General features: G+C 46.0%; 1 protein-coding gene across 1 annotated transcript in view; it reads left to right on the top strand.

The window, feature by feature from the left end:
• The window catches only part of LOC124803270 (protein dachsous), a 334,804-nt gene that overhangs the window by 228,462 nt on the left and 78,815 nt on the right, over window positions 1-27,527 (top strand). Inside the window, exon 16 of the mRNA XM_047264453.1 lies at window positions 6,625-6,994. Within this exon, the coding sequence (XP_047120409.1) occupies window positions 6,625-6,994 (370 nt within the window). The remainder of the gene's footprint in view (window positions 1-6,624; window positions 6,995-27,527) is intronic.

Below are 27,527 nucleotides of genomic sequence, written 5' to 3' on the forward strand. Positions count from 1 at the left end.
CTATTTTCTTATTTCTGTCGACTACATAATGCCTCCAGTGAATCCACTCTTGTTTCACGTGGCACACAGAGACAGTGATATATACTGGCTGTAATGGGTATAGGTCTACATATTTTTATCGCTGATCGTGGCCAGTTAGTGAACAACGCAGAGTCAGTATTTGCTTGATTTACAGACTGTACCTCCGAGTATATATGGCAACAGCGAGTCACTAATGTCTATTTTCCCTCGGGCAGCAGGTCGGGTGTTGAAGTGTGGACACGTGGACGCACTTAGAGCTGCAGTTACGGCCATGCAGAAAATATCAGGTCGTAGATTCTGACGCAGAGAAAAAGCAACCAACATACTGATGTGTACGCGTAATAAGGTACCGCATATAAAAATATCTCCACTTACACTAGTTTCACCCAACAGACATAATATATATGCGTCGACAGTTAGCGTTTCGGTTTCGGTTTTTCAGCTTCTTATGATTCCGTACCTCAATCGATGAAAACAGAACCTTGGTAGTTCGTCCGCTTTTATGTCAGTCCGACTGTTGAAAATACTTTCTCTTTCTGATACGTATTTCAGAGAAATAATGTTCCATCTTTAGGATTTCCAATATTCACTTGAGGTTTTTCACCGTGATCTGACAAAGCACACGCACCTGAGGGAGGTTACGTTCTTATATCAACAGAAAAAAAGTACGAATGCTAGTAAAAAATCTACCTATAGCTGTGTATTAAGTATATATATGTTGCGAGAACCTGCTTTGTTGGTGGTTCATGCTGTAATCCTAAACATTTTCGTTTTCATTACACAAATAATGACGCGCTGGGTGAAGAAAATTACTATCAAAGACTATGATTTTTTATTATTATTTGTGAGAAATTATGTATATGAGAAATTGTGTACACTGTAATGAAGAGAAGAGCAAAGTGTTTTTACAGTTAATTTTGTGTCGAATTGATTTTGAAGGAAAAGATGGGGATAAGATGAAATAAAAACCTAACAACGTGTGGGATATCTTAAGCCAAATTTTCTTGGATTTCACTACGCACACAGACAGTGAGAAGTATAGGCCCATATTTTCGAAATTACACTCTGTAAAGTGCCAACATTTCGGTTTCTTATTTATCTGTACGTATTTCAGAGCAAAAATTTCATCTAGAAGGTTTACAAGTCCCGTATGACGCTTTTCGTCGGAGCTTGGTGAAACATTCGCACCACAGTTATGCGAAACTCTACTTCACTGTTGTTGTATGGTGAAATTGCTCTGTGCTGTTCCTACTTCATGTTATTAAACGAGTATCGTCACAACGGATGTTCTCTGACATCAGTTTTTTTGAGAAAGTTACAGTTCAAACATTAAAAAAAACACCCTCTGGTAAGTGAAACGGCCTATTAAAATCCGATCCACGTGCTCTCATTTTCACTCACAGATTTATACGGATGCGTGAATTACTAAAAACTGCTTGGCTGCTCACTACAAGCAAAGCCCTGGCCAGCAGCCTTGAAAAATACACTAAACTCTCGTACTTAACAGTTCCACTCAGCCACCGTACAGAATCTGCAGGCTGCAGGTAAATCAGCTTGCGGTCCATCGCAACGTCGTTTCTCTGTTTACCTCACTGCGCCACTCAGTTTCGTGCCGCGCCGTGACCTCCACTCAGAATGGCTAATGTGCCAACATCGAAGTGTTATTAAATTGGCACTAGTGTCCATTAAATCTCTGTCATTAACGTCGAGTGTGATTTAGGCTGTATCCCACCACATGTTGCTCGCTATTCACGTGTCTCTCTTTTTCTTACTTACCGATTTTGACGTCAGTTCATTGATGCTATTTGACTAATGGCGTGCATAAAGAGAGGGAAACCAAACTCTCATAACTTCTAATCAAAGCTAACGTAAACCTGAAATATGCTCGTAGAAGCGACGGCGTTGTTCGGTAAGTAATGTCAGATAGAGAAAGAAAGAAGGAACGATCTCGCAAGTAAATCTGTTCGCGCTGTCTTCGTTTTCTCGTTGGGATAAACAACTTCCGTAATTAAACTAGTTTCGGACGCGAAACATTGCCAGATTCGTGGTCTTTTGAGGGTGTAGAGTATCTCATTTACTTTCAATGTATGTGACTTCTTGCTACCATAGTTAACAACTTCTGTACGTATTAAGTCTAAAATTAATGTGTCGTCGTTTGCACTCGAAACTCATTGCCCCGGACCATTTTCTGAGCCCTTAAATCCTTATACGTGGTAACCACGCCCAATATCTTCAGCTTTTTTTATTTATTTTGTCATATTATAAATGTGCAAAGACCTGTATATACTGCGTAATGCACTTGCTTCATTACGATTTCGCAAGCACTTAATTTTAAAAAATGAGGGAAAATGTTTATAGAAGTGATTTTAATAGCCAATGAGTCATGTTTAGCAGGTTAAGGCCTATGTAGGACTGGTGACGCGAAACTTGGGAGTTAGTCTGATTTATTGTAATCAGCGAAGTATGGACTCTCAGTCTCTATCAGTAGAAAAAAAAATTTCAGTGTCTCTTTAGGTAAGTCTTCGTGCTGGTGTTTCGACGTTGCAAACGACGAACTGGAGAAAAAATTGAGTATTCATTCGAAACACTGTTGCGAAAGGATCATGACCTGTTTCAGACGTTAGAGGTTATCACATCTGGACTGGTTAGTTATAATATGAAACATGGCATTCGCCGTCGTGAATAATCGCGTCAACATTAGAACGTTTAAAATTTTTTGTGTTGTGCTATTTTCAAACGATGCAAACGGCATTGTGAAACACGTTAAAAGTAAAGTATATAATTTAGCAAGTGGGGTAAGGGTAACTCTAGCTCTTGTTGGAAAGAGAATAGAATTCACTGAATTTGGAAAAAAAAAAGAATCTGTTTCTGATCCAGAACACTCGTGAAATATTAAAATGTGAGTGAAGTCAAAAATTTAACATTCTAATGACTGAACACAAATAACACACAGGTTTGCAGGATTGTTTTTAGGAAATAAGTGCGTCGTCTTCATTACAACAATAATTCGGAAGCTTGCGTACTTAGCGTTCTTACACTCTATTACCTCCTAGTATATCAAGTTCTGGGGCAAATCTGTGCATTCGAAGAAAAGAAAGAAATATTTGCAGACCGAGCTGTGAACAAGTGGTCAGAAGGGCTGTGCGATGTCAGTCCCTGAAAATCATGCAGACGGTTGTTCAAGAGTCCCGGAGGTGTACTTCTGCACTCCGTGTACACAAACTCCCTCGTGGAATTTGTGATTACTGCGTAATAGAGAGTTCCAAATGAGGATAGGAAACACGTGCGTCACGTACGGGTGATACAGCGGCCATTTGAAATTAACGCACAGATAAACCGCCACAGGGCGCGTGTTATTTTATTTATTACTAGTTCTACTCGTCAGCTGTGATCATCTTTGCTTCTGCGGCAACACTTTAAAGGCTTAAAGCTGCACTCGGCAACGTCGCGAACCTAAAATCTGTATTGTTTATCGAACGTTTCACTTCGACAAAAGGCCATAGTCCAAATACTTTTAGAAAAGATATGCTACCAGTTCAGTCCCCTTGAAAAGTCGTTCTTGCTGTTGCCTTGTCTGCACTTCATATACTCTTCATTTGTTCCATCGTCAGTTACTTTGTTACTAAATACCAAACCTTGTCTATGCCTCGATCAGAACAATTAAGTCATTGACAACTGAATTTGTAAAGGGGCGAAATTGTCGTTCGAAGGTGACCGCGCACGTGAAGTGGCTGCTGTAGAAATATCTGCGCCGTCCCTAACTGGCTGCGTTCACACGCATCCCTTTTCACATACATAGTTGAGTCCGCACTACACGATGGTAGCAGTTTTGTTACTTCGCTGTACACTTTCGCTGCTAGCTTGGCACATTCTGTCACGTAAATTAAAAACGCCGCACAGAGAAACAACGTAAATAAATTGGAACAATTGGGTTAGCTTTTTATCTGTCCTAAGTAGTACGTGATACAAGAGAGCGATGTAACGACCACGGAAGGGACAGAAGGCGCGGCGAAGTTCCTTCTCCGATTGTTTGTTGCTAAGCCAAGCGCCCTGTGAACTAGCTGTCTGTCACATTGTTACTCCGATGCAGGTACACAAACTACACTGGTGTACGAAACATAAGGACGCACGTAACTTCCGCATGATGTGTCCCTGTCAACTAATACACCTCGATAAAATTTCGACGACACGTAGGAAGAACTGCTACAGCATAGCACAATGATAACTTAAAGAAATGTGCAATGAGACGAACAAAATGCCATTTGATTCAAAGACAATAGTTACTGTGAAGTGACCGTGATTTATGACGGTCCCCTGTACGTTAGAAAAGGTGGGTCGTTATTCTTAATAGGGTGTATGATGACCACGGAGAGTAACGCACGTTCTGCAACGTGCTCCCGTGTGAGCCATAGTGTTGGTGAGGCGTTCTTGTAGCAGAGCGTTCCCATTCATGCACCGGCGCGGCTGACGACTGCTAGGTAGTCGCTGGTGCATTGGGGTGAGCTGCAGTAGGTGTCCCCAACGCATCCATCACGCGCTCGATGCGGGGGGAACGGGCGGACCGTTCGGCGAATATCCTCTCGTTCCAGGAGCTTCTCCACCTGTGCTGTTCGATGGTTTCACACGATGTCACCCATAAAAATGAAGCGAGGGCCGAATGCACCACTGAAAAGACACACGTGGGGAAAGGTTACAGTGTCACAATGTCATTGAGAAGTGAGTGTGCCGTATTTAAAGATTTGCAGGTCAGTACGCTCATGGAACATTGTCTCCCAATGCCCTAACATCTGGGGCATCAAAATGATCACGTTCCAGAATGTTCCTGGATCTGTTACGTGTTCCCACTTCTCGTCGTATGAAGGTACGTCCAGTGATCTCGAAGACAGTCGTTTTGGTGGTCCATGTGTTATGATGTGGAGAGGCATACTATTGCATAGTCGTGCTGACGCCCAAAACTTTGAACGCTTTACTCTCACCAGTCAGCTTCATTGTGTCACTGTACTCCTTCCCATGTTTGCCTTTTCAGGGGTGCATGCGCCCCTGACTTCAGTTTTATGAATGACACTGCACGACGTCATCGAGTAGCGCCGGTGTAGCAACTCGCGGAACGACGACGACGATGATGATGGCGATGTTTGGTTTGTGGGGCGCTCAACTGCGCGGTTATCAGTGCCCGTACAAATTCCCAACCTTTGCTCAGTCCAAACTCGCCACATTCACGAATGATGATGAAATGATGAGGACAACACACAGTCATCTCGAAGCAGGTGAAAATCCCTGACCCCGCCGGGAATCGAACCCGGGTCCCGGAAGGAGGGGATATTCGGTGAATTTACTGCCCTGCTGACTCGAATCGCATCGAGCACGTGTGGGATGGTGATGGGGGAGGTATTTCAGCACGTCTTCAAGTACCAGCGACCAGGCAGCGCTGGTGAAGGAACGAAACGCCCTGCCAGAAGAACTTGGCAGAGCATGCCGTCCACGACGATCACGTGCCATATTAAGAACCACGTCCCGACTTTTCTAATTGTTTACAATATACATAAATGACTTAGTTGACAACATCGGTAGCTCCGTGAGGCTATTTGCAGATGACACGGTTGTCTACAAGAAAGTAGCAACATCAGAAGACTCGTACGTACTCCAGGAAGACCTGCAGAGGATTAATGCATGGTGCGACAGCTGGCAGCTTTCCCTAAACGTAGATAAATGTAATATAATGCGCATACATAGGGGCAGAAATCCATTCCAGTACGATTATGCCATAGGTGGTAAATCATTGGAAGCGGTAACGACCGTAAAACACTTAGGAGTTACTATCCGGAGCGATCTGAAGTGGAATGATCACATAAAACAAATAGTGGGAAAAGCAGGCGCCAGGTTGAGATTCATAGGAAGAATTCTAAGAAAATGTGACTCATTGACGAAAGAAGTAGCTTACAAAACGCTTGTTCGTCCGATTCTTGAGTATTGCTCATCAGTATGGGACCCTTACCAGGTTGGATTAATAGAAGAGATAGACATGATCCAGCGAAAAGCAGCGCGATTCGTCATGGGGACATTTAGTCAGCGCGAGAGCGTTACGGAGATGCTGAACAAGCTCCAGTGGCGGACACTTCAAGAAAGGCGTTACGCAATACGGAGAGGTTTATTATCGAAATTACGAGAGAGCACATTCCGGGAAGAGATGGGCAACATATTACTACCGCCCACATATATCTCGCGTAATGATCACAACGAAAAGATCCGAGAAATTAGAGCAAATACGGAGACTTACAAGCAGTCGTTCTTCCCACGCACAATTCGTGAATGGAACAGGGAAGGGGGGATCAGATAGTGGTACAATAAGTACCCTCCGCCACACACCGTAAGGTGGCTCGCGGAGTATAGATGTAGATGTAGATGTAATGAACAGGGGACCATCATAAACCACGGTGACTTCAGTGTAATTATTGCCTCTCAATAAAGACGTTATTTCTGTTCGCGTCGTTGGGCATTCCAAGTTGCATCGAGGTACGTTCCTGGGGAGTGACACATCGTTTTGCCCACCGGGGCCTTACTTGTCTGACGCTGCAATGTGTGTGGTGTGGTGTGTGTGCGCAGGCGGCAACGCGGGCAACCGCTTCAGCGTGGACTCTCAGACGGGGCAGCTGGTGGCGCGGCCCCTGGACCGCGAGGCGCAGGCGCGCTACTGGCTGACGCTGGCGGCGCACGACGGCGGCCGGCCGGCGCTGTCGGCCGCCTGCAACATCTCCGTGTCCGTCGAGGACCTCAACGACAACGACCCGCGCTTCTCGCAGCCGCGCTACGACGCCGCGCTGGCCGAGGACGCGCCGCCCGGCACCGCCGTGCTCACCGTGGCCGCCGCCGACGCAGACCTGGGCGCCAACGGCCGCGTCTCCTACTCGCTCGCCAACGAGAGCCACTGGCTCTTCCGCATCGACAACCGCACCGGCGTCATCACCACCGCAGGGTGCGTACAAAAACAAAGCCCGCGCTCTGCACGCGTGTCTCATCGTGACGCGTCGGAGCGTGCGCGCCCCACCTGCCGAGGGTGCCGCCCTTGTGTAAAAGGCTGCTGTGCAGCTCGGAATCCTGATCTGGTGCACAGATTACTCTCACCACTCCCTGTCGAGTCTTCTCTGGATGCCCCTCTCTCTCTCTCCTCTTCCAGGTGATTCGCTCTCCAGTGGGCGCCTACATTGAAATTTCCACCCGAAGACGATTTTTCTTTTTTAAAAATAAAACTAGCGCAGCCATATATGATTTCAACAAGAAACCGGCGGTTTCGGCCTCCACCAGCCATATTCAGATCGTTAGAACTATGCATAAATTCGATCCCTGACATTGCCCATCTGGTTTCCCCTGTGTTTGAGAGTGAACTGCTGCATCTGTCTTCTGATCTGAAGATGGCTGGTGATGGCTGAGAACGCTCATTTCTTTTGAAATTAAGAGCGATTGCGCTACAAAATTAACTTTTTAAAAACCATCCCAACAGAATGGGCATATGATTAGTGAAACTGAACAGTTCAAATTTCTAGGTGTTCAGATAGATAGTGTCGTCGAAAGCCCACGTTCAGGATCTTGTTCAAAGGCTTAATACCGCCATTTTTACTATTCTAACGGTATCAAAAGTGAGTGATACTTCGACACGAAAATTAGTCTGCTTTCCTTATTTTCATTGGCTTATATCGTATGGTATTATATTTTGGCGTAACTCTTCCCATTCTACAACGATATTTTTGGCCCAGAAACGGGCGGTTCTGGCAATAAGTGATGTGAGTTCACGAACCGGTTGTCGACTGTTCACGAGTCTGGGTATTTTGACATTGGCCTCTCAATATGTATATTCCTTATTCTCGTTTCTTGTTACCAATATTAGTTTATTCCCAAGAATAAGCAGCTTTCACTCGGTTAATACTCGGCAGAAATCAAATCTGCATTCGCATCAGACTTCCTTGGCTCTTGTGCAGAAAGGTGTGCAGTATACTGCTGCATCCATTTTCAATAAGCTGCCGCTCGAATTCAAAAATCTTAGCAGTAATCCACGCGCTTTCAAATCGAAACTGAAGAGTTCCCTCATGGGTCACTGCTTCTATTCTGTCGAGGAGTTCCTTGAAAAATTAAGCTGATTCTTACTGTATTGCTGATAGCGTTTACTTAAACTTATGGACTGACTTTTTCCAGGTTGATGAACATTTATTTTTATCTGTTATTATTTTTATGTTGTAATTTCATGTACTGACACGTTCCATGACCTTGGAGATTCGCTCCTCAATTTGGTCCTACGGAACCTGACGTGTAAATAAATAAATAAAAAAAAGCACTAGCGTCTCCAGTACTACTGAGATGTCGTTTGTAACAGGAAGCTGGAAGTGGAGGGGAGGAACGATTGATTGACCGTTGTGGGACCTTTACTTTTCATTTGCGTTTATTTTAAAAAAAGGACGCTCTAAAAATTAATAAAATTCAACACGCAATGGCGTCTGAAATTGTTCATTAACAAAAGTCATCCATTATTTTAGAAAAACATAACAGTAAACACATCTCTGTTAAACAATAGACTTGCAGCTCTCGGGATCCTCAACATACGCAAATGTTGAATAAGAAAATATTTTAGCTATGTAGTATAATCTGGTGTTTCATGGAAGATCGCCAGCTGGCAATAAGAATATTTACGCAAGGTCCTCCCTGAAATGACTTGGCGGCTTCTGTATAATCAAACGTAATAACAGTACAAAACGTGACAGGGGAACAACTCCCCTCTGCTACCGTCACCCAGTCTGTATGTCCGTTCAGTGATACCATTAACAGCATTACATAAAATACACAGTAGCATACAATTACGGTACATTAATATCATTAGTACCGAACAAAAAGAAACCTTTCAAATAGGCATATATAAAAAGCACTGTACTATAGCTATTAATGAAATAAAGCAACGTGTCTTCATTCTATCAGTGTGTTAATGCGGAGTCAAATACTTGGATACGACGTCAGTCTTTGCTCTTGGTTCTTGCTTCTCCCGCCAATACTAACACTCTCATAAACACCTCCTTTACTGCTTGCGGAACAACACACTGCAATAAAATGACACCTGTAACAAACTTGAGTTAATAACGTGCAGGGGCAACGTTGGAATGTAATCCGCTCCACAGTAATCCACAAGGCCACTTCGTCGGAAGCACGAGAAGCACTATAAGTGGTTTATTATGACACCGCGACCAATGGCAGTCTCAGATATCGGAAACACTTAGCATCTTCCGCGGGACTGCCTATTTCCTTGGACATAATCACAGCTTGGGCACATAATCCACAATGCATGTTGCAGCCCAGTTTGCACGCCTCGCGCTCCAGATTCAGCCGCGTCCTCGGCGTCGGACACGAACCCGATGCCCTTCGGAGGTGAAGTCGCGAGCCGCAAGCGGCCCCAGAGCCGGCACGACGCACGTTGTGTCCAACTCAATTTTTACTTTGTATTTCTTGCATTCTTATGTGTCTAAGGCAGGTTGTACGGTGCACTCAGTACCCTGAATATACTCGACATAACAGTGTTTCTTTTTTATTCTTAGCTCTAATACAACAACAGTAAAGCTTTCAGATTATACTTTACGACTTAACGTTAAGCATAGAGGTTAAATCCACCGACGAAGAAACGGTAAATCATGAAGGTTATACCTTAGGACTTAACAATAAGTATACACGTTAAACCCAAACTGCAACGACAAAGTTTCGGCAGTTGTTCGGAGATATTCTCTGTGTATTTTGGTATAAAGCACCAGTGTTCACCAACGACTTATCAAAAAGTAATAATGGAATTACGATTTATTTCGTTTCTTATCTCAGTTTCATTGTTTCCGCGAAAATTCCTTCGCAGCAGTGACTGATACTGTATCGTGTCATCTCCAAAACGTACAACACAAAACAGAGTAATGCAGAAGTACTGTTGTCGATAGCAATTACCTCAGTGAATCGAACAAGTTCCGTCCAAAACAAGATACACACTGTATGCCGTCGAAATTTGCACTGTTGTCCAGATATTTTCAGTACGATACAGAGATAAACTGTGGTACCAAATTAAACTAAATTCAGTTACTCTGTAACGATCCGCCAAAACTCAAAAAATATTACTGAACAACCTCTGAAACTTTTTCGACGCCGTTCGAGTTCATTCTGTATATAAAAAAATACCGAATTAATTAGGAAGAGTATCACACGAAAGTAGCTAATAAAACATAAAGCGAATGGTTTAAGTTGTTTCTAACGTATTCATCTTGGTGGATTTCTTGGACACCCTTCGGTTTGCGGCAACCACGATACATCATCGACTGTTGTCGGGACCTATACTTGTTTTGCAAATAATGTACGCTTACAGCCTCCTCGTGTACACTCTTTGTATTCTATAATACGATTAACCCTCCAGTTACTGTGTGACTCGGTGAGTCTCGGATCAGCACGACCCCTTACGAGTTTAATTCCTAGCCTGTGGCAACAATGAGCTTCAGTGTAGACGCTTGACCTCGCGCTATACGAGGCCCCGTCATTCGTGTATTCCCTGTGTGGCCATTAGTATCCGACTTAGTTACTTGCCGCGCTCAGCCGCCTCCGTAACCAAAGGTACTTCCCCAAACCAGTTTTTCTTTACCATCACATTGTATCGTCGTTACATTACATCTTTATCAATATGTATTCAACTCCTAAACAGGAACGAGTCACGGAAGCTTACGGTAATATTCGCTCATGTTCACAAAAAAAACAGAAAATCTTCAATGACGAGAGATAAGACCTTCATATTCCTAGGACATGTACATTAATTTGTTCTGCAAAAATTATTAGCATTTCAGTCACCTCGGTTCAGCATATGACCCTTACCTAGTAAGCACAGGGTCCACATGGTCCCTAATAACTTGTTACATGTGTGATGGCATCGACTCATATAACACATGTGGTATAGCCGGGGCAGGGCGAAAATCTGACATCCTGTGACACTAAGAAGCCACGTGTTCGTGCAGCAACATTGTGTTGCTGAGAAATGGTGTCTGGGGTGATGTACAGAAAGGGTATAGCTATGGGTCACAGTGCGCTGGACACGTGCCAACTGTGATTTGCGGTTATACCCATTAGCACCCCACGCCATGAGGCCGTGCGTCGGCGCTGTATGTCTTGTGCGAATACAGTCGCTGTACGCAACTCCACCTGTCTGCGGCGAATCAAAATGCAGCCATCATTTTCAAACAAGCAGAACATGGTTTCGTTCTAAACCACTAACTGATGCCATTTCTCTCCTGAGTGACGTCGTTCCATACACCACTGCCGTCTAGCACGCTTCTGCACATTTGTCAAAGGTATGCGGAGAAGTGGACGATGTGCACGTAACCCATGCCGTAATAAACGACGACGGACTGTCACCCCTGACGGTGTACGATGTGTTACACTGTTCCACTGTTGTGCCAGAGTCGAAGAGGACCCACATCTGTCCTGCAATGCCATTCGGATGAGGTGTCGATTTTTCGTGGGGTGGTCTGGGTGGTGTGACCTGACCCATCTCGTCGTGTTCTACGGCCTTCCGTGAACCATTCTGCACACACACGTTGCACTGCCGAAACACTGCATCCCACACGGCAACCAATTTCCCGGATGGTTACATCACATTCTCTCATGTCAATTATGCGTTCTCTTTGAAATTCATTGATTTGACGGTGCGGTTTGTTTGCGCGTACGTCTGCGAGGCATCCTTCATATTTGCTCGAGTCACACAGATCCGTTACCTTCGGTTTCATAGTGACAACAAGGCCCGCAGGTACGTCTTACTGGTAGGTGGTGTTGCACTGTGATATTGATGCTGATCTCGCAGCCGCGGGCCGACATGGTTCAAATGCTAATCATTTCTGGGGAACATACTAAGGTACGTGTCCTGTAAATATGATCGTCCTATTTCTAGTCGTTCATAGTAAGGGACTACTCTCGGAATAACAGTTATGTACGAACTTTATGTACTTCTTTATAGTAAGTAGACACGTAAAAAATTTTCCACTTCATAGCAAATGAAAAAAAATAATTCGTGCGTGTCATGCGTATTAAACGTAATTTTTTACGTGTTACATAATGAAAAATGGTATAGATATAACTTATTGCAACAGTTTTTAAACTTACATTGTTGGGTGAATCCGGCGCAGTTTCAGAGATGCTTTTTCGATACACATAAGTGATCATTAGGTATGTTGAGAGATCACTGCAAAGAAAAAACTCGTTTTGTGAGTATAGTGACATTGTTGGTCCACATCAGAGTGAAAATAACTTTATTTTAAACCAGTGCTTCAGACCCTTATGAAGTCATTGTAAATCGCTGAGATCTGAGGCCAACATTCGGCATTTCGCCTCTTTTTACCGCGGCTCTTTTGACTGCGAGTAGCAGATCAGCCGATTGAAACAATACGAATGTTAATTCGAGGCGCTAACAGAATGGCAGAGGTGGAGGATACATCGAGCCACACCTTCTTCTGTATTGTTTTTGGATGCACTCTGCTGATCTGTAGAGATTCACAGACATTCCTACGACCTACGGTAAGAAGCTTTGTTGCAGTCCGCTCTGTTCATTATATCATTCTATTATGGACTTAGCGTTGTAGCGTTTGTTAACCAATGAACGAGCGACGAAACAACAAATTGTGATTTCTGACTTGCCATGGTATTATTGTGAAAATCAGTCTTGTAATTGAAGTATAAACACTGAAAACACAGTGCATAGAAGATACCATGTGAATGGCGCAGACAGATTTTTCCCTTTTTTTCCAATTTCCTTAGTGATGATTTCATCACTTTCGAAACAGTGAATTTTTGGGTGTGTTCTGAGCTATGAGAACGGCGTATGTGTCAATTCTGATGCCATCATTATATACGTCGCTTAGGGGTAGGAAGAATAAGATAACAGAAACTCCACCAAGCAGTATAAAGTCGCTTCCGGAGTGGGCATAAAAAATGTACACTCCTGGAAATTGAAATAAGAACACCGTGAATTCATTGTCCCAGGAAGGGGAAACTTTATTGACACATTCCTGGGGTCAGATACATCACATGATCACACTGACAGAACCACAGGCACATAGACACAGGCAACAGAGCATGCACAATGTCGGCACTAGTACAGTGTATATCCACCTTTCGCAGCAATGCAGGCTGCTATTCTCCCATGGAGACGATCGTAGAGATGCTGGATGTAGTCCTGTGGAACGGCTTGCCATGCCATTTCCACCTGGCGCCTCAGTTGGACCAGCGTTCGTGCTGAACGTGCAGACCGCGTGAGACGACGCTTCATCCAGTCCCAAACATGCTCAATGGGGGACAGATCCGGAGATCTTGCTGGCCAGGGTAGTTGACTTACACCTTCTAGAGCACGTTGGGTGGCACGGGATACATGCGGACGTGCATTGTCCTATTGGAACAGCAAGTTCCCTTGCCGGTCTAGGAATGGTAGAACGATGGGTTCGATGACGGTTTGGATGTACCGTGCACTATTCAGTGTCCCCTCGACGATCACCAGTGGTGTACGGCCAGTGTAGGAGATCGCTCCCCACACCATGATGCCGGGTGTTGGCCCTGTGTGCCTCGGTCGTATGCAGTCCTGATTGTGGCGCTCATCTGCACGGCGCCAAACACGCATACGACCATCATTGGCACCAAGGCAGAAGCGACTCTCATCGCTGAAGACGACACGTCTCCATTCGTCCCTCCATTCACGCCTGTCGCGACACCACTGGAGGCGGGCTGCACGATGTTGGGGCGTGAGCACAAGACGGCCTAACGGTGTGCGGGACCGTAGCCCAGCTTCATGGAGACGGTTGCGAATGGTCCTCGCCGATACCCCAGGAGCAACAGTGTCCCTAATTTGCTCGGAAGTGGCGGTGCGGTCCCCTACGGCACTGCGTAGGATCCTACGGTCTTGGCGTGCATCCGTGCGTCGCTGCGGTCCGGTCCCAGGTCGACGGGCACGTGCACCTTCCGCCGACCACTGGCGACAACATCGATGTACTGTGGAGACCTCACGCCCCACGTGTTGAGCAATTCGGCGGTACGTCCACCCGGCCTCCCGCATGCCCACTATACGCCCTCGCTCAAAGTCCGTCAACTGCACATACGGTTCACGTCCACGCTGTCGCGGCATGCTACGAGTGTTAAAGACTGCGATGGAGCTCCGTATGCCACGGCAAACTGGCTGACACTGACGGCGGCGGTGCACAAATGCTGCGCAGCTAGCGCCATTCGACTGCCAACACCGCGGTTCCTGGTGTGTCCGCTGTGCCGTGCGTGTGATCATTGCTTGTACAGCCCTCTCGCAGTGTCTGGAGCAAGTATGGTGGGTCTGACACACCGGTGTCAATGTGTTCTTTTTTCCATTTCCAGGAGTGTATTTTTAAAAAGCCCATTTAGTAGTTGCAGGTAAATAACGCAAAACGTGATTTTTAGTCGGACACTTTGCCATTCACACATTTCGTCTTGGAGATACTCTGAAAAAAACAATACACATTTATTCGGCATTGACCATATCTTTCCTAACCTCCATTCGCTCGTTAGAGCTCACATGCCCGCTCCTGGAAGAAGCCGTTCAGTTACGTGAAAGAAGCCGTTCATTTATGGGCAATGGATAATGAACTGCAAACAACTGAGGAATTGGAAAAATGTTGGTGTCCTTAGTGCTGGAATAAATATTTGTACTTTCTCATATGTTTCGTATTAATACCAGACGACAGTACTTTTGGTGTTGGCATACCTCACGAGTTTTAAAACTCGTGTCAAAGCAAATAATGTTAAAAAAATTGAAGAAAAATGCAGTCAACTGTTATGAGAACTGATTTGTCTGAAAGCAAGAAATAAAATAAATAAGAGAAGCATCTGACGCGCCTTTGAATGATGCTCGGTAAATGTACAGCTTGTAGACTGCACTGTGTACATAATCCACCAGACATTTATCCTCTGGTACTCTTTAAAATACTGAGATTCTAAGTTAAACATTAAACTTCAAATTCTCAATCGGATTTACGTTTACGGTAGGCGATTTGGAGTATCATTCAAAGGCACCTCAAATCTTCCTCTAATCTGTTTTCTTTCTTACTTTTAGAAAAATCGTTTCATAAGACATTTGATGTTTTTGTTCAATTTTTTTATTTCTAAAGTTTTATTGACGCTTAAATACCACACCAATTTAACTTTTTTATGCACAAAATAACTAGGCCTTTAAGATATCAACGTTTTGACACTCGTTTCACATGGCTAACAGCAAGTATTCGTGAAAGATTTCCCTTTTCTCTCGAGTCAGAAATTAAGCTTTTGTTAATTACTTTACTTTCAAGCAATTAAATTTTTTAATGCAAAACTAGACTTTATGCCGGTAATTTTGTCCATTTCGCACTCTTCGTTCGCTCCTCTCGAACATTTGACAAGAAAAGAAGACTAAGAGAGAGGTAGTGGTGGACGCGTAGCGAGAGGTGCCTCGAGAATCCAAATACAGTGTTACGGCTAAAGGGGAGTGCAGGTGAATGGAGAGAGACAGTAATCGCGTCAGTTTGATAGGCAGCGGTCGAACTGTGGCCTTTAATGACGATTACCGTAATTTACGACACGTTGAAACCGCTTATTGAAAATAATTCACCGGCTGCATTTCATTTGCCCGCCGGACAGAGTCGCCCCTAAGGTTGCGTACGACTCGGGCGTCCACTAAATCCGGTCCCGCTCGTCGGCCATTCATCTTGTCGAGATCTCCGGAGGCAGCCGCCGCCCTCGCCCCTCGCAGCCACCTGGCCGCAGATGACGTACCGCGCGCCCCAGCCGCTCGCTGGACAATGCGCGCGGCTCCAGGCCCGCCTCGCAGGTCGGGGGCTCCAGGACCGGCGGCGCGCCACACTCGTATGCAGATCGCGCCACTCGCCCTGATTTACAGTCGCCTCTCGGTCGCTCCCTGTACCTCCCTCCCCATCCTCCCAAAGTCCCCGGTAATTTCCTTTGGCTTGGGTATTGGGCTGCAGGGCTGCCTGGACGGAACGATTATCCCCCGGCTAAGGAGATTGGTCATCCCCACTTTGGACAAGAGCTCGGTTGCGCCGGTACAATTGTCTCAGGAAACCTCGGTGTCGGAGTCCCTGCTTTTTTATTCACAATTCTTTAGATCGCATTTGGGGGCATGTTGACAGTCAACGAAAATAAAGTCAGCTGAGCACAACAGGGTCACTTACAATTGGTTTTGAGCGACCACGATGGGCGCTAAATGGTCATGTGAGGCGTTGTTTTGGTAACAAGATGGGCTACTAGTGCTGACGATGACTCGTAAAGTGTCGAAATCGGTGAACTGCAAAAATTCCACCACATGCCATTAAGACATATGTTAATAAAAATGTACACTCTAAGACAAAAAAACGACTCACCACGAAGGAAATATCTGAATGGGACCTCAATATGTAGACGTGATGTGCATGTCTAGGCAGACATATGATTAAAATTTCAGAAAAAGTGGATGATTTAATCAAGGGAAAGAGCCTTTCACAAACTGAGCAACGCAATAACGCGTTGGTTCACCCCTGATCATTATGCAAGCAGTTATTCTGCTTAACATCGATTGACAGAGTTTTTGCACGTTGTCCTGAGGATATCGTGCCAAATTCTGCCCTCTTGTCGTATTAGACCATCAAAATACCGAGCTGCTTGGAGGCCCTGCTAATAATGCTCCTGCTGTGAGATACCAACCCGGATGTCGACCGCCGTGTGGCCCGACACCCAGGAATCTTGATCTGGGCTGCCATTTGTTTTCATAGGAGGGCGCCTTTAGTTGTCATCCGCGCCACCATTCATCACAGAGGTGCGTCGACGATATTCTGCGTCCTGTTTTGTTGCCCTTCTCGGTAAACCATCTTGGACTTACTTTTCAGCAAGATAATGGCCGCTCGCACACTGTTGCTTGTCTTCGAGCTTGCTAAATCCTGCGTCGAACTGCAAGGTTACTGGATGTCTCCCCAAGCATTGTAGGTAATATCCTTCAATCAACTCGCGGTTTTGACATTCTGACGCACTGATTGGACAGAATTTTGTATCACATGCCTCACAAGGACACCAAGCAACTCTAGTAAGTAGTCTGTTTAGGTGTTTATGTTGGTAACGCCACGTAGCGCTCTGTATGAAAATCACTGACTGTGTGCTGTGTGCAGTCTGTGGCTGGTTTGCATTATTGAAATATTCGCTATTGTAGTGGTGGGCAGTTGGATGTGAACAGCGCGTAGCGTTGCGCAGTTGGAGGTGAGCCGCCAGCAGTGGTGGATGTGGGGGGAGAGATGGCAGGATTTTAGGATATATATATATATATATATATATATAATGACTTTTGAACACTATTAAGGTAAATACATTGTTTGTTGTCTATCAAAATCTTTCATTTGCTAACTATGCCTATCAGTAGTTAGTGCCTTCAGTAGTTAGAATCTTTTATTCAGCTGGCAGTATTGGCGCATGCTGCATTGCAGTAGTGTGAGTAACGAAGATTTTTGTGAGGTAAGTGATTCATGAAAGGTATAGGATATTGTTAGTCAGGGCCATTCTTTTGTAGGGATTTTTTGAAGTCAGATTGCATTGCGCTAAAAATATTGTGTCAGTTTAAGCACAGTCATTTATAATTTTTCTAAGGGGACGTTTCACTCTTGTCAGGCAGTGTCAAGACGAATAGCCAAAGTTCACGTTTCCGCAGTTACCGCACACAAGTAGGAAAGACGCGAAGGCCACGCTAATCCCTTGTCAACATGCCGCTGCTTATAAACTCGAATTGTAGTCGCGCTACGTTCCATATAAGCTGCAGCAACGCCGTCAAAAGAAAACTTTTTGATCGGCCGTTATACACTGCTGGAAAAAAATAGTATCCCATTTCAGAAGTTTACAGTTCATACAAGATGTGGAGTACATGAAATGATTACATTTACAGATCAATAGCACAACGCATCGAACCATGCGGAAACGCCCATCTTAAAATGGCTCTGAGCACTATGGGACTTAACTTCTGAGGTCAACAGCCCCTAGAACTTAGAACTACTTAAAGCGAACTAACCTAAGGACATCACACATATCCATGCCTGAGGCAGGATTCGAACCTGCGACCGTAGCAGCAGCGCGGTTCCGGACTGTAGTGGCTAGAACCGCTCGGCCATTCCGGCCGGCCGCCAGTCTTAGTACGTGGTGTAGCCTCCGCGGGCGGCACGCCTGCTCGTACTGTCCACGTAGTTCTGTAACAAAAGTTGAAGCGTCGCACGAGTCAGTTCTCATTCCATCGTATCGCACACGTATTCGATCGCAGACAGATCGGCGGGTAGCGCCGGCCGGGGAAGTTGCTGCACGTCTTGCAGACCACGTCGAGCTTTACGGTCAGTATGTGAGCGAACGTTATCCTGTAGGAACAGCACATCACCTCCCTGTTTGCAAGAATGACAAAAGAACCGTTCTAACAATATTCTTCACGTACCTAGCGCTGATTAGCGCCCCGTCCACAAACAGAGGTGAACGAGAGTTGTAGGTTGAGGCCTGGTGTGTCTGCGAGACAGCGCTCACCAGATCTGTGTCATATGCGCGCACGACCTTCGCTTGCGTGCAGGCAGAATCTGCTTTCAACACTGAAGACCATGGCGCGCCATTCCATCTTCCGAGACATCCTCTGACGGCACCAGTGGAGCCGTCTATGTCGACGCTGTGGCGTTAGAGGAAAGTCGGCGAAAGGTGTGCGTGCCAGTATTCCCGCTGCTAATAACCGGTTCGCAACAGTTCGTGTTGACATTTCTGGTCTCACAAGCTCTCCTATCTGTGCTTCGTAGTTGTACGACCTGCCGCTGCTGCCCTTACAATAGGACGATGCTCGGTGGCGTCTGTGCTGCGTGGACGTCCAGAACGTCCATGGAGAAGAAATAAAAACTTTGAGGTTCGCCGATGACATTGTAATTCTGTCAGAGACAGCAAAGGACTTGGAAGAGCAGTTGAACGGAATGGATAGTGTCTTGAAAGGAGGATATAAGATGAACATCAACAAAAGCAAAACGAGGATAATGGAATGTAGTCGAATTAAGTCGGGTGATGCTGAGGGAATTAGATTAGGAAATGAGACACTTAAAGTAGTAAAGGAGTTTTGCTATTTGGGGAGAAAAATAACTGATAATGGTTGAATTAGAGAGGATATAAAATGTGGACTGGCAATGGCAAGGAAAGCGTTTCTGAAGAAGAGAAATTTGTTAACATCGAGTATAGATTTAAGTGTCAGGAAGTCGTTTCTGAAAGAATTTGTATGGAGTGTAGCCTTGTATGGAAGTGAAACGTGGACGATAAATAGTTTGGACAAGAAGAGAATAGAAGCTTTCGAAATGTGGTGCTACAGAAGAATGCTGAAGATTAGATGGGTAGATCACATAACTAATGAGGAGGTATTGAATAGAATTGGGGAGAAGAGGAGTTTGTGGCACAACTTTACTAGAAAAAGGAATCGGTTGGTAAAAATCGTAGAGGGAGACCAAGAGATGAATACACTAAGCAGATTCAGAAGGATGTAGGTTGCAGTAGGTACTGGGAGATGAAGAAGCTTGCACAGGATAGAGTAGCGTGGAGAGCTGCATCAAACCAGTCTCAGGACTGAAGACCACAACAACAACAATAATATGTTCAGCACACCGTAGAATATATTTAGAATGTACACATAGAGAGAACTCGTTCAAATCACATCTGCACCAACATGTTCTCTTCTGTATCTTCAGCATTACACTTCGTTTTCCGTTATCTTCTTTCAGGAAATTTGTTTCTACATGGAAAAGAAAGAGGTGAGAGTGGTGACGCGACCACTGATTCCAGCATCGTTGCACGTCTGTCGTAGCACGTCCAGCTTCTGTTGACAGTTCTCTGACAGAAGCGTCCCGCCTCTCGGAAGGCTGCAATTTGCCCCCTTTCGAACTCGCTTGGTTGGCAGTAGGAAGCACGAACGCCTCTCCAAGGCATTGTTGCCTGCTTCCTTCACACATTTCACTACACTGAGCTGCGAGCATTCTCTATTAAAAGGCAGACACAGACGGCGCTCTGGTAACTACACTACTAAACTATGTTTGAAACCATTATCTGCCAAGTGTCATATGCCGTCAGCGGATCAGTATCGACGTCATCTCTCCAGGTGCGCTACTTTTACTCTGGCAGTGTATTGCCCTCAGTATGACGTGACTTAATCCGACCACACTCTACTGTGCTTCTTTCTCCCTCGTTAATGGTAACGTGCCGATCTGCGTGCCGTGCCTACGGTGTCAACGTGGGGCCCCGCGGACCACCCCCGGTCGGCGGTAATTGCGGCCGCAGCCAGCCTGCTGCTATCTGGTGGCGGTGTATCGGCGGCCGGGCATCTGCGGCCGTTTCCACAGATCCGCGTGACCCGCGCCAGCCTAACGGCCGGCCCCGCCAGATACCATCGCACCGAATCTGCCGCGCCACGTGAATATCTTAATTGGCGAGCCTGGCACCCGCCCGTACCTGCGAGGCCGATTACCACCGTCCGTGCGTACGGGGACGTGCCCCGTGCGTGCGCCCGCGGCCGCCGACCCCGCTGCGCGCTTCACTCTGTGTGTGTGTGCTGCGGCTGGGCCCGCTGGCTGCTCCTAATTGGTAATATGTCGTTCGGTTTGCGAGGATCCTTAGCGCACTCTCCTGTACATACCACTACATTAATACTTTTCCCGGAGTAAAATAAACTTCGGCCGTACCGTAGGCGAATCTTATAAAACCGTTACAGCTCCCAGTTTATATAAATACCCAGCCGAGAAAGTCTTAAGCTCCACGAGGCTGCTCACGAATGATGGTGTTGCATGTGGAGAAGTCGCAGTGCTGCAATACTGTAGCAAAATGCGGGAAGACGTGCAGCGGATCGACACGTGGTGCAGGGATTGGCAGCTGACCCTCAACGTAACGAAACGTAACACATTGCGCATAAATAGTCGGCAGCCCCCGTTATAGTATGACAGAAAATTGACGACCAGTCACGGGGGACAGGCAGATCCATTACCTGTCTAGCAGTATTCATACGACGCTATGCCGGCCGGTGTGGCCGAGTGGTTCTAGGCGCTTCAGTCTGGAACTGCGCGACCGCTACGATCGCATGTTCGAATCTTGCCTCTGGCATGGATGTGTGTGATGTCCTTAGGTTAGTTAGATTTAAGTAGTTCTAAGTTCTAGGGGACTGATGACCTCAGATGTTAAGTCCCATAGTGCCCAGAGCCACTTGAACCATACGACGCTATTTAAAATAGAATGACCACATAAAACTAGTGGTAGGAAAGGCAGATACCAGACAAAAATTTACTGTAACACTCTTGACGTAGTGTAGTGTGATCACGAAGGAAGTAACTGATAAAACCCATGTGCGACTGCTACTTGAGTTAGCGTGGTACTCTTACCAAATAGAAATTGATAGGGAAAACAGAGAAAATACAAAGGAAAAGGAATACTTTTCGACACAGAAAGCATGGAGATACGCATAGAACTCCGGAGGCAGTTGTGCAACGCTGTGTGTTAAATTTCCGGCAACGTACGTTCCTAGAAGATGATAACAGCATGTCTTGCTTTCTCCTACATATAACTCGCGAAAATACCACGACAATAAAATTAGAGTGCTTACAGCTCTCACGGAGGCCTACCACTGGCGACTGGAACAAGAAAAGGGAGGCAAGTGAAATGAAATGAAATAATCGTATGGCATTATTGGCGGGGATACCCCGTCTGCTGTTGTTCGGTCGTCTGGTGCACGTCTTTCTATTTCGCGCCACTCTGGCGAGTCTCTGCACGTGGCACGTCTCTGTCCTGGTGGATTGGTGAACTCTGTCAGCAGGAAACAGTTGAGGAAAGTGGTGTCCCGAGAAACACGCAAGAAAGTGAAGTAAGGCACGCGGAGATCTATAGAATTGACTCATGGCCGGTTACGATGTCCTTAAGGCAGAAAAGCCGCTTGAACCTGAAAGGTGATTTGAATACCGCGGCGCCGTACTAGGTGTGGACCTAGTGGACGTAGTATGCCTTTGCCTTCCTCAGACCTTCCAACTTCCATTTCGCATTGAGTTGCCGCATTTTGAAGACTATAACACCAATTTTTTTCTTCCAAAAATTGCCTCCAAAATATTGTAATTAACATAAAAATATCCAGTGCTTGATTTAAAATTCCTGCCACCCTTAAGAATGGCCATATATCGGTAGTAATCATTTCAAAAATTCTGTGAAAGAGAAATTGAGACACGGAAATACTGAGCTTGCTGTTACTCCGGTAGGACTTACTTCGCAACTGCAACATCTTGATGTCTCGATAAATAAAGCATTTAAAGTGCACTTGAAAGAGGAATGGAACACATAGATTACGAATGAGACCGAACACGAATTCAGGCCTAAGGGAGCTTTAAACCGACCTACAATCAAACAAGTGTGTCAGTGAATAAAACAGCCGTCGTTTGGAGTGACCAAAGACATTATTGTTAAATGTTTGAAGAAGCAGTGAAAACCATTTTATATATGAAGAGGACAACGATGACGAGAAGAGGAAGAAGAAGAAGAAGAAGAAGAAGAAGAAGGGGAAAGTTCAGATGACGATTTTCAGGGATTTTAAAGGCCTGTTAGGTTCTATAAACTAAGAACTTTTTTAGCCTTGCTTTGCAGTCTAACAATAAAAATGGTAAAAAATTTATTTTCTTAAGAAATTGCTCAAAAATTAAGGTGCGTCTTATAGTTAGTAGCCTCTTATAATCCGCAAAATACGGTATAGTCGACCTACATTACAACGTGGAATAGGCAGCTAGGCATCATTCACACACGCTCTTACTCGTATCATTGCCAGAGACCAGAGAAGTGTTAGGTGGCGGGAAAATTCCTTCTTAGAATTCAACCTCCGACTTCTGGAATTATAGCCTGATACTTACCGTCGGAGCCATCTGACAATTTCTCATGTTTACAACAACTCGTTACAATCTGCCATATGGAATAATCCAGCATCTCTTAACTTTATAAGTTCAAGCACGTGAAAAGGACAAATATTTTCGTTGATCTACATTGTTAAAAAAGCACTGTGCTTAAATTTAATTGATGGTGGAACCAATTACTACAGATGCGCCGTATAATTTCTCAGTCCAGTTTTCTGCAACGGACAGGTTCCGTTCTGAAGGAAGCTTTGGGGAAAGCCATTTATTTCTCAAGCATTGCAGCTTGGTAACTCGTGTGGATGTTGGCAGAATTTTTCAGTAACAGAGCAGTTCGACTCGCTACCATTTAAAACAGATCTCGGGTTTCCTCTACGCAGATGGCTGCAGATGTCCGAATGTAGCCCACGCGCGACTCACCCCTCTTGCAGGAAGTGTTCGGCTGTGTCGCATGTACAATGAAACGCTTCCCTGCTACCGACGGGCTCACTCCTGCACTAGCCGGAGCTGGAGCTGTGCAGTGACTGAGAAACTCTACCATACACTGCATAGGCTGCCACTGGTGTCCTGTGTAGGTCTGCTTCCCCATTCTGCACAGCAACGACCTACGCTGGCAGTCTTTGACATATGGGCAGCATTCTTCTGGTATGGCTCGCCATGTAACCACATCTCGATCTACATTGTCGACGTGAAGACCAACGTCTTGTTGACTTTCCTAACGTCCCTTTACATTATGTATCGCGAGACATACATACACCTGCTGTACGTACATCGCTTTCTCAATAGTGCAATTTCGCACCGTCGCTTAGAACTCGGCCTGTAAAGGACGACCGCAAGACGGAAGCCACTCTGCTTTTAGGACAGCCAGAGTGATGTGACTCCTTCCGTCAGACCGCGGACACCCCGGCAGGAAGATGGCAGGAGGAAGCAAGGGGTCGCTCCCCTGTTGCTGGTGGCGTGGGCGGCGGGCGCGCCCTCGGACAATGCTCATTGTACGCCGGCTGCATATTGACAATGAACAATTAGGCGCTCATTTTACTTTTACACCGGCGTCATTCAGAGGCGCGCATCCTCCTTTTGTGTCGCGTCTGCCGGGAGCTTGCCTCACGAAGGCGAGAGATGGGGTTTCCGTGATCCCTGCAGAGCCCTTTCTGCGTCACGTCTACAGTACCCCGTGTCAACATAACCGCCAGCTCTGCTGGCATTTTGTCGCGCTTTCAGATAAGGAACAAACACATCACTGGAAACTAATTCTCTTCTCCTATTTCAGTCGCGGTTGCAGTTTTAGGCAGCCAGTGGACAGTAGACCTAGGTTAGTGCCCCTTGTACAGCTTCTTTTCGGTTTCACAAACAGATAGTTTCATAGCGTTTTAGAATCTGTTTCTCAACATATTCACGAACTAGATTGCAAACCGGCGGCAGTGTTGTGTATGAGGAGTCGAACTCAAGACCACAGCTACTGCAGCCTAGCTCCGTATTATGCAGTTCCCTTGTTACCTGGTGCTTGCCGAACGACTTTGATTTGGTGTGGATATCTAAAGGTTGGACAGCTCTTAACATACACCGCTAAGAAACAATATGGTGCAATTTACTCTAATTTATACCTGTCAATGATGCCCTTCATGCACATCAGCTAAACGTGTTGTTCGATGTGTGATACATAAAGCAGTTCGGAGCATCACGTAAGTGTGTGACTGTATTGAAAAAGTAGAACAAAAAGCAGAAGTGATAAGAAGTGGTGTAGTATTGTAATTCGTTAGTTGTAAGTCGCCAGTTCATTTGGTTGCTGGCAGTGGTCTTCCAGGTGCAGCTAGGTAGCTTGTTCACTCGCATGTCGTTTCATGACACATCTACATCGCTACTCTGTAATTAATAATTAAGTTCTTACCAGAGGGTTCATCGAACCACTTTCAAGTAATCTCTCTACCGTTCCACCCTCTAATAGCGAGCGCGGGAAATACGCAACACTTAAAACGTTCCGTGCTAACTCTGATTCCTGTTATTACATTACAACTGCTATTTCTCCCGATGTAGTGGGCACCAACAAAATATTTTCCCATTCGGTGGAGAAAGTTTGTGATTGAAATTTCGTGAAAATATCCTGCAGTAACGAAAATAGCCCTTGTTTTAATGATTGCCGCCCCAACTCGCGTGTCACTTCCGTGCCACCCTCTCTCGTATTTATCAATAATACGAAATGAGCTGAGTTTCTATCACCATTCATGTAGTCTCGAGAAATCGGAGGGATGTTTGCGAAACGTTATGTAGTACAAAACGGACAGATCACTTTGACAGAATGAACTACAACAGAATGGGTCACACTCGTATCTGATAGGCATCCGTTGTTGCATCACTTAGATCGTACAAACGCTAGAGTGGTTCGTCCGGCCTGGCCACGCCCAGCTGCTGGAGCCGAGTCAGTGTCCCGCCACGAGTAACATCTCCGTCGACGAGACGCCACGCACCGCCTCCCTGCCTGCCACGTCACTGCCGAGGCACCTGAGTCGCCGTCACGCCGAGCCCGGCGCGCTTTCCCAGGACCGGCGGCTGGCAGGTGCGGCGACAGCCCGATCGGACGCCGGTACGCCACAGGCGGGCGTCAAAACCGTCTACCGGCAGCCGGGCGGTAGCCGCAGCGAGCGCTCGGTCGCGTCTCTCTTAATCCGATTCAGTCGGGCCGACTGCGCCAGCGCCAGTTCCAACTAGAGTAAACAGTTTTTGCCGGCGCCGCGGCCGCACGTATGCGGCCCACGGCGCGCCTTGACGGACAGGCGGCGTCCGGGCGCTGACAAGCGGCTATCTCGCGTCCTATCTGCCTCCGCCGCCGCTGCCCCCGCCCCCGCCATCGCGGCCCGCCATCTCGCGGAGCCGCTGGCGGCTGGGGTCAGAGTTCGCCTCCCCCACTCCACCCCACCCCGCCCGCGGCTCGTTACTCAGCCGAAAGCCCTCCCCCCTCAATACGGCAGACACTTGTTAGGCGGCGTCACACTTGGCCCCTGCCGGCCGCCCGCCCCTATCGCTGCTGCTCTTTTTACGCGCGCTACTCGCGAGACGGCGGCCAAGTGCCACCATTAACCGGCCGGCCGGCTCCCCCATCGCTTGTTTTATCAGCATAATCGCTGCATCGCCGATGCGCCGCTGTCTAACATTGCAGACACACCGCGCCAGAATGCCATTTTCCTACTGACTCGGTTGCCTCCACCTTGAAACGTTATCTGACATCGGCGCAGTCACTTGTGTGTGGCTCCGGCGAGTACTCGAAACTATCAGGGACACGCCGGATTCCGCAGTATCTCTGACGCGCAGCCACCGCCGATGCGAGCAAGATGTATTATATCGCGCTACTACGACGACAGTGCGTCGAATAATGGCTTTCGTCACCGGAAACACTGTGGTTAGTTTTTCTTGTTTAATCTTACAGTGTTCTCACAGTCCTTATTTGCACTCTTGGTGAGTCTTATTATGTCGATGGTAGACCGTTGCCTAAGGCATCTTTCTGTGTCTTAGTGTCCATCTCCTAAGGCTCGAGACAAGTCTGGTGAAGTACGCACACGAGTTTCGAAAAATATACGTGTTGTTCAGAGTTTTTTTTATGGACGTGGTATGGTTCTAGAGTTCTCTCTTCAAATTTTGAATAGTTCTCCACAATTTCGCGAAGAAAACAAAAGTACTCGGGAAGATTTTAATCTTGTATAAAATTTATTTGCCAATAAAAATTATGATCATAATTCTGAATATCTCCCCAACAGTTCCATAGAAAAACTAAAGATATTTTTTGTGCAGATATTATTTTACGAGACAACTTGCAGTAATGAGGGACTCAAATTACATACAAAACAAAGGAAACCACTTCTGAACTCGGAAAACTTTGTCCTCAGGTAGGAGAACTGCCCGACTCCTAACTGGTTGGCCATCCGCGCAACGGTTACTTAGTGTTTCGTTGTCTAATTTAAATTAACCATTCAAAATAATATTGTAGCAGAGGTAGATTTTGCAGCGTTTTTAATGGTCACGGTAACGTACTATTTTCAGTGTGTAGCGTTCTAGAATCTGAAGTACTGCGGAGATTTTGCGACAGGAATTAGCGGTGCTCTTTTAATTTATTTATCAGAGGCAGCGAAAACTTATTTTCAGCTTTGCAAGACCATCATGACCACACACTAGCTCCAGAACATTTATCAAACAGAAGAACATCATGAAACTCTATTAAAAGAAAGGGCGAATATTTGGATGACATGCCCTTAAGGCAGGAAGTCCGTAACAATCGGATAACAAAGAACACGTCTCTGAGAAACATACGCTCGAATGAACTGTGCGATTATGTTCGTTCAGTCAGTGCTCCTCTGCAGTTGTCGCTCAAGTGTAACTGAACCATAACACACATAAAAATGCACACTCTACCAGAACTGAAACGTCTCCTCGGCTTGGAAGAATTTTACGTCATCGGTGATAGCAGCATTCTATTTACTTACGGTTTTACGTAGAACTCTTCTGGAGCTATTCAAAATTGTGACGATAATTTTTTCTCGAAATTCTGCGGAATTATTCAAATTTTGTACAGTG

Source organism: Schistocerca piceifrons, chromosome 6 (assembly GCF_021461385.2).
Source record: "Schistocerca piceifrons isolate TAMUIC-IGC-003096 chromosome 6, iqSchPice1.1, whole genome shotgun sequence".
Classification (NCBI taxonomy): Eukaryota; Metazoa; Arthropoda; class Insecta; order Orthoptera; family Acrididae; genus Schistocerca; species Schistocerca piceifrons.